This window comes from Chiloscyllium plagiosum, chromosome 33 (genome assembly GCF_004010195.1).
Source record: "Chiloscyllium plagiosum isolate BGI_BamShark_2017 chromosome 33, ASM401019v2, whole genome shotgun sequence".
Classification (NCBI taxonomy): Eukaryota; Metazoa; Chordata; class Chondrichthyes; order Orectolobiformes; family Hemiscylliidae; genus Chiloscyllium; species Chiloscyllium plagiosum.
The window spans coordinates 1,948,907-1,957,029 of record NC_057742.1 but is presented as its reverse complement, the minus strand read 5'-3'; the positions used below and the strand labels follow the sequence as shown (position 1 = coordinate 1,957,029).

The window sequence follows — 8,123 nt, the reverse complement described above, 5'->3', positions numbered from 1 at the left end:
GGAGGAGGTGTAGTCTAGGTAGCTGTGGGAGTCGGTTGGTTTATAGTAAATGTCTGTGTTGATTCGGTCGCCCGAGATAGAAATGGAGAGGTCTAGGAAGGGGAGGGAGGAGTCTGAGACGGTCTAGGTAAATTTGAGGTCGGGGTGGAAGGTGTTGGTAAAGTGGATGAACTGTTCAACCTCCTCATGGGAGCACAAGGCAGCGCTGATACAGGAATTTCTCATAGGAATTGGGAGGTCATGTTGTGGCTGTACTGGACATTGGTGAGGCCACTTTTAAAATACTGTGTATAATTCTGGTTACCATTCTTAGGAAAGATATTGTGAAACTTGAGAGGGCGCAGGAAAGATAAACAAGGATATTGCTGGAACTGGAGGGATTGAGTGATAAGGAGAGGCTGAATAGGTTGGGGTTTCTTTCCCTGGAGCATCAGAGTATGAGGGGTGACCTTGTAGACGTTTATAAAATCATGAAAGGCATGGATAGCATGAATAGCGTAGCTCTTTGTTCTAGAGTGGAGAAGTTCAAAACTAGAGGGATTAGGTTTAAGGGGAAAGATTTTAAAAGGACCTAAGGGGTAACTATTTCACACAGATCATGGTGCATATATGGAAAGAGCTGCCCAAGGCAGTGGTGGAGGTGAGTACAATTACAACATTTAAAAGGCATCTGGATAGGTAAATGCACAGGAAAGGTTGAGAAGGATATTAGCCAAATCCTGGAAAATAGGACTAGGTCAGGTTGGGATGTCTGGTCAATGCAGATGAGTTGGACTGAAGGGTTTGCCTCCATGCTGTATGACTATGTGTGAAGACCGAATGGGCCAAAGAATCTGACTGTTGCTCAGTTACCTAATGCAGACATGTTGGCAATGTGGGTACTCATTTGTAGGGGAATGACTTTAACCTCACCTTCCATAGAACAGAATCCCTACAGTGCAGAAAGTGGCCATTCAACACATTGAGACTTTGCTGACACTCAAAAGTGCATCCCATCAGATCCCCATAACCCCACATTTATCATGGATAATCCACCTAGCCTATTGAATCCCAGAAACTATGGGGCAATTTAACATGGTCAATCCACCTAGTGTACACATCTCTGGACTGTGGGAGGAAACCACAGCATCTGGTAGAAGCCCACACAGCAAACTCCACACAGATGGTCGCCCAAGGCTGGAATTGAACCTGTGTCCCTAGTGCTGTGTGACAGCAGTGCTAAACACTGTGCCACCATGCTGCGCCTTCCTGATGGAAAAGAGCATCAGCCTGAAAGATCAGGCAGCAAATGTTTAGGAATAGGTCACAATTGTTGGGAGTACTTTTGGAGCATTGGTTCTATAAATAATCTCTAATGTGTGCAGAGTGAAGTCTGCTGAAAGGGTCAGGGTGTCAGTCATACACTTTGTGGGAGCATGACTATGTGATATCAATAGTCATGAGAAGATTTGTAGCTCGGGTGCTCGTTGTTGTGGTTCTGTTCGTCGAGCTGGGAATTTGAGTTGCAGACATTTCATTCCCTGTCTAGGTGACATCCTCAGTGCTTGGGAGCCTCCTGTGAAGCGCTTCTGTGATGTTTCCTCCCCCATTTATAGTGGTTATAAAACCACTATAAATGCCGGAGGAAAGATCACAGAAGTGCTTCACAAGAGGCTCCCAAGCACTGAGGATGTCACCTAGACAGGGAATGAAATGTCTGCAACTCAAATTCCCAGCTCGGCGAACATAACCACAACATCAAAACCCATTATGCAGGGGATAATTGCAGCCTCATGCCAGGAATCGAATCCGCAAAAGGATGACATTCTGGGCTAAATACTGATCTCCAATCTCTGGGACCTGGATTCATACCCAGCCAAAGGACCAGAGACTCCTTTTGTTGAGCCCCAGGCTTTTGTGAAATGAGTTTTAGCAATCTTAAACTAATTCCATTGGACATGTGGTTATATCTAGATATAAGGACACATGGATACTGTCAACGACAATGAAGAACACAGGGAACTGTACCCTGCTTAGCCTGGGTGGGTTTATAAGCTGCCAGAATGCCTGAAGAGGGGTGTTTCACTTCTCAGCTCTAATGCTATCATCCGCCTGAGTACAAAACAAAACTGTGACACTCATGAAATACAAGGTGAACCCGAGCACCTCTGGCCTTGTATATGGTTCTTGAGCTGGGAGAGGAAACAAACAAGGAGACTTGAACAAGATGCTATTTTCCAGGTCATTACTGCTCTAAAAACTTTTGACTCTTATAAGAGTCTGATTCCTTTATGTCAGCTATCCTCAGATATTGCACCTTGGTGACCATACACGATCCAGTATTGATGTCTAAGAGAGTGGCACAAAGTGGGCAATATCAAATCAGCCGCTCATAGTTAATGGAAATAAAGAGATTGCTAAGAGGCAATTGATCTAGTTTTGCATCACTGTCTGAAGATGAAATTTTAGGCCATGTCCTGGAGAGAATCAATATCTGATGTAGGCTTCTGTCACCAAACCATTCTCAGATACAAGGACCAGAATCCTGAAACTAGATAATGTTCCCCTGAGACCAGGACAGAATAGCGATGGAATATCCTTATGATGTGAGTGATGGAGAGGCCTGGGATATTTCAGGAAAATATCAGACTGTGGCAAGGGTGGTACTGTCTGCAAGTACAGAAACTGAGGCAGGAATGAAGCTTTGCCATGGCAATGATGATAGGTTCTTAATAACCGACTGGGTGCTTAAAAGTAATATCAGCCAAAATTGGTACGTTCCGCAGATTGAATGGGATAGCAGAGTCATCCACATTGAACCAGGAGTGAAAGGATTCTTGTGGTAATGACTCTACCTCTGGACGAGAAGGTTCTGGGTTCAACCCAACCAGCCCCAGTGTTGGGTGCCAGCTTGTCCCAACAGGTTAATGAACAATTTGAGGACCAGGATGAGGGGCTCATAGGACACATTAGTAGGTCCAGGTTCTGTGGCAGAACCTGTGTCGAATCAGGAATGATTCAGCATCCAATGCAGGAGGCCACTCAGTCCATTGCGACCATGCTGGCTCTTTCAGATCACTCCTAAGTGAACTCTACACATGTAAGATTTTGGTTTAGAAGAAGGGTTATTAGACTTGAAATGTTAACTCTGATTCTCTCTCCACAGACCTACTGAGTTTCGCCAGCAATTTCTGTTTTAGTTTCAGATTTCGGCTGTTTTAAGGCATAGTGGTAGTGTCCCTTCCTCTGGGCCAGGAGAAGCCCAGGTTCAAGTCCTACCTGCACAAGAGTTTGAATTAAAAAGAATATATAAACTGGGAGAGGAAGTGCATTTGACCCATTCCCTGGTGTTGCCCAAGACCGTGAAACCAGAGGCTCCCAGGTTTGAGCCATCGAACAAGCTGCATCTTGGTGTTCATTGGGAGGGAATGTGAAGGGGAGTCTTTTCCTTTCCCATGCTCTGGCTGCTGCAAGCTTTTTCAAGACCTCAGCTACCCCCATCTCATCCTCATCCCTGGCCCCAAGCCCTATCCCCATCTCCAGCCCCATCCCTGCACCCATCCCCCATTCCCATCTCCAGTCCAACCCCTAGCCCTATTTGCATGCCCTCTCCTCACCCACCAGTCCCATCATCATCCCTGTCCCAACACTGTCTGTGACCCCATCTACCACCCAATCCTCATCCCAGCCCCAAGTGTGACCCCATCCCAACCCCATATCCTCATCTCCATCCCTGCCGCGCCTCCAGCCCACTCCCATTGCTTGACCCCCCATCTCCAGCCTTGGCCGTGCCCAACCCGCGACCTGCAGCCCTGCTGCCGGTACCTTGCCGTGGAGGGTGGTGGCACTGGCATCGCTTCGCTGTTCGTGCATGGGGGCGATGAGTGTCCACTGGTTAGTCTCGGGCTCGTACCGCTCGGCGGTGTTGAGGCGGACGTAGCCGTCGAAGCCGCCCATGGCGTAGATGAAGCTGTCGAGCACCGTGACACTGACATAGCAGCGGCGGGAGTGCATGGGCGCCACTTGCTGCCAACTCTTCTTGACCGGGTCAAAGCGCTTGACACTGTTGAAGTAATCGACGCTGTCGAAGCCGCCGATGATGTAGACGAAGCCGTTCAGGTAGGCGGCTCCGTGATAGGCCCGGGGACTCTCCTCCTCACAGGTCACATTGACCCAGCGGTCCGCCCGGGCATCGTAAGCCTCGATGGCGTTAGTGGGACTGCCCCCACTCCAGCCCCCGATGGCGAACAGGATGGAGTACGGCAGCCGGGGTCTGGTCAACGGGTTCCGGAAATCCGAGTTGGAAGGTCCGTTCATGTTCAGGTCGTACATGGCCTTCAGCGCGTTGATGATGATGGGCTTGCAGTCGTCGTTGTCCTTCACGTAGTCGTTGTTCTTCACGTTATTCATAAAGTATTCGGCATTCATCAGGGCCAGTCTGACCTGCCAGAGAGGGAGGGGTGGTCAGAATGATCAAAACCCGCGACCCCTACCTTACTTGCACAGCCCCTTCTCCGGCGCCACATAAATGCACACCAACAGAAATTACTGGAGAAACTCAGCAGGTCTGGCAGCTCTGTGGAGAGAGAGAAAAACACAGTTAACATTTCCGGGAATGTTGAAAGATGTGACGGGCACGTTTCTTTCACACAGTGATAGGAGCTTGGATCGCGCTGCCTGAGGCTGGTGGTGGAGGCAGAGACGATCGGGGCGTTTAAAGGACTTTGAGATAAGCACATCAATATGCAAAGAATGGAGGGATATAGACCAAGGGCAGGCGGAATGGATTAGTTTGATTTTGCATCATGTTCAGCACAACATTGTGGGCCGAAGGGTCTAACCCTGTGCTGTACAATGCTCTGTTCTGTGAGTCCAGTGACCCTTCTTCTGAACTGAGCACACTGGTCACTGGACTCAAAACAATAACTTTTTTTATTCATTCACAGGATATGGGCATCACTGGTTAGACCATCATTTGTTTATTGGCCATCCCTAATTATTCAGAGGGCAATTAAGAGTCAACCCTATTGCTATGGATCTGGAGTCAGATGTAGGCCAGACCAGATAAGGATGGCAGATTTCCTTCCCTAAAGGACATTAATGAGGCAGATGGGTGTTTATACAACAAAGGTTTCATTAACTCTATTTCGCCCTTCACAGATGCTACCAAACCTGCTGAGTTTCTCCAGTAATTTTTTTTTTGTTTTATGGCAACATCTAAAGAGAGAGTAACAGAGATAATGTTTAGAGTCCGGTGACCCTTCTTCAGAACTGAGCAGACTGGGGCACTGGACTCAAAACATTAAGTCGGTTTTATTCAGTCGCAGGATGTGGGCGTTATTGGCTAGACAATCATTTATTGCCCAGAGGGCAGTTAAGAGGCAACCCCATTGCCGTGGGACTGGAGTGACATATAGGCCAGACCATGGCAGATTTCCATCCTTGAAGGACATTAGTGAATCATAGAGTTAGCATGGAAACAGACCCTTTGGTCCAACTTGATGGGCTTTTTCCTGAAAATCAACATTAGTTTCATTAATTCTGTTTCTCTCTTCACAGACAGTGCCAGACCTGCCAAGCTTCTCCAGCACATTCTGTTTGTGTGTGTTTCAGATCACCAGCATCAAAGATACTTTTGTTTTCAGTGTCACATAAATGTGACGACACAAACTGAGATGGCTCCTGGGGCAAAGGCATCACGCTACCTGGACCAAAGGCTCTAATTTCGGCTTTTTGCTGATCCCAAATGGAGGGAGGTTTTAGTTTGAACCATGTGGTGACCTCATTGTCCCAGAACACCCCCCCAGAAAGCGGGGATAGAACCAGTTCATGTTCATTTCTCAATGGTCCCTGCAGGAATGCACATGTCAGGCCTGGGGTAGGGGATAACCTGCCTCTGGGTTTCTCTCTGCTTCCCCCGAACATTCAGCAATCCAGGGAATTGTGAGTCTTAGGAATGACCTCCCTCAAAAGGAAGTGGATGCAGAATTTTCTGCAGATAGATTCTTTATGACTAAGGGGATAAAAGATAATCAGGGATACGCAACAATGTACAGTTGAGATTAAAATCAGATCAACCATGAACTTATTGAATGGTGGAGCATGCTTGATGTGCTGAATGACCTACTCTTGTTCCTTGTCTATAGCCTCAACCCAAGGAATGATCATGGGTGGAATGCAGGGGTAGTGGAAACGAGCCTGGCCCCATTGTGGAATGGGTGGGGGGACAGTAAAATACATAAGTAGCAAGGCTGATCCAAGGTTTCGATAACTAGGTCAGTTAATGCATGGGATGGAAATTTAAACAGTAAAGGTGAATTACAGCTTGTGTTTACAGGAGTTGAGTTGATGGGTTACTGGAGACGCTTACGGGAAACACAGTTAATGATATTGGCACATCCTAGGTAACGAGGAACAGTTACCACAAAGGCTCAATGGGAAAAGGCCACTCTCTCAGGTGCTTCCATCAAAGAACACTGAGGAATTGGAATCCTTGTAAAAGCCGGCGGTCTGTGGGTAACCACAGACATTTTACATGGAATCCATTGTGAATATAACCTACAATTATAGGGGTAGTGCTTGAGGAAACTCAGTGTCACAGACTTGACCGAAATAAAATAATTGTATTTCACTTTTAAGTGATGTCAAAATTGACATTACTTCGGTAAAATTTTATCAATAAAACATGCACTGAGAGAAACATGTATGATGATAAGATTCTTCTACCCATTTATAATCAATCTGCAGAGATTAAATACAAAGACTTGGAATCACAAAATGCCATGAAGTGGTTAATTCTTTTTTCCCCCAGCTCCCTCTGAGCCAGCTGTCTGATTGAACAGGATGTCTGACACTCCTCTTGTTTTTTTCCCGTTACCCCCACACTACCGCCTCACTGTGGTAGAGCTAATATGAAGTGGTTAATAGGCTCCAGCTCCAGTAATCGCTATTTAGGATTAGATTGTTCCCATTGGTGAATTCTTCATCCACACAGCACCAGCTACTTCCTTGTGAGGAAGACAGCAATATATCCTCATGAAGAAGACTCTTTTAACCTCCATTAGGGAATGACTTGTATTATGCCATTATCATGGATGCCAAGATTGCAAGGGAAAATAACAATCTTGATTTTTAACTCAACAAAATCTTGAAGTTAAATGCTAATTATGTGTTGTACCCATGTACTTCAGCTGCGTGCTTTCCTGTTTATCGCCAGATTGATGGCTGCTTTCTAAGTGGACCAAGGCTTACCAGCAAGTAGTCCCATTGTAGGGCTGATAGAACCAACAAAACAGAACAGGGGTACTCCCAGTTGTGATAGGACTCAAGCTCAGGTGTAAGTGAAGGGACAGTATGCTAATTAATGCTTCCCACCAGTCTCTCTTTAACAACAAAAATATTTAACTGATACAAATGAAAGATACATCTAGCTCCTAATGTACCTTGGGCAGCAGTATGACAATGCACTTTTTCCTGAGGTCTGGGTCTTGGGCAATCCACTTGAGAATGGCATCAAATACTACATCTTCTTGTTTCACATTCAATTCATCCTTTTCAATGATGTCTCTGAGCTCAAAGGCTGACAGCTCTAGGAACTCCTCACTCACCTTCACTATCTCCTCAAAATGGTGTAGGATATACATGTAGGCTTTATGTCGGAGTTCTGGGCAGAAGTAGTAGTCTGCAAATTTGCAAATCCCGATGCAGTTTTCGAGGCATAACTGAGATTCAAGGAATTCACAACAAGCTCTGACAATTCCCAGGACATTGAACTGATCTGCAGCAGCCAGGAGTCTCTCAACATTTTCCACAGTGACTGGGACTGTCCGAGTGTATGCGTATTCTATGATGAGCTTCATCATGTCGGGGGATACCCCTGGAATGTTGTACACTTTCTTTTCTATGCTGTTCCAGCCGCTAGTAAATAGAGCCCTGCACAGCAAAGGACACAGAAAGCTTAGGAAAATAAGAGCATACTTCTACCTAAACGTTCCATCTGTCTCACCTCGTAGCTGCTCTGTAGTAATCCAACTGAGAATAGTTTGGCATAAGTACATTTGAAATAAAAAGGGCTGAGATATAACCTTAATCCTACACGAGGATTTAAATCCACAATAAACTTCAAATGATTAGATTAGATTAGA

The 8,123-nt window shown here is 46.0% G+C and overlaps 1 protein-coding gene across 1 annotated transcript in view; it reads right to left on the bottom strand.

Moving 5' to 3' along the window:
- LOC122539721 (kelch-like protein 10) overlaps positions 1 to 7,880 on the bottom strand; it is a 22,354-nt gene extending 14,474 nt beyond the window's left edge. The window contains exons 1-2 of the mRNA XM_043674739.1: positions 7,422 to 7,880; positions 3,805 to 4,422 (exon numbers count right to left, since the gene is read on the bottom strand). Of these exons, the coding sequence (XP_043530674.1) occupies positions 3,805 to 4,422; positions 7,422 to 7,841 (1,038 nt within the window). The 5' untranslated portion in view covers positions 7,842 to 7,880. The remainder of the gene's footprint in view (positions 1 to 3,804; positions 4,423 to 7,421) is intronic.
- Positions 7,881 to 8,123: the final 243 nt, after the last annotated feature.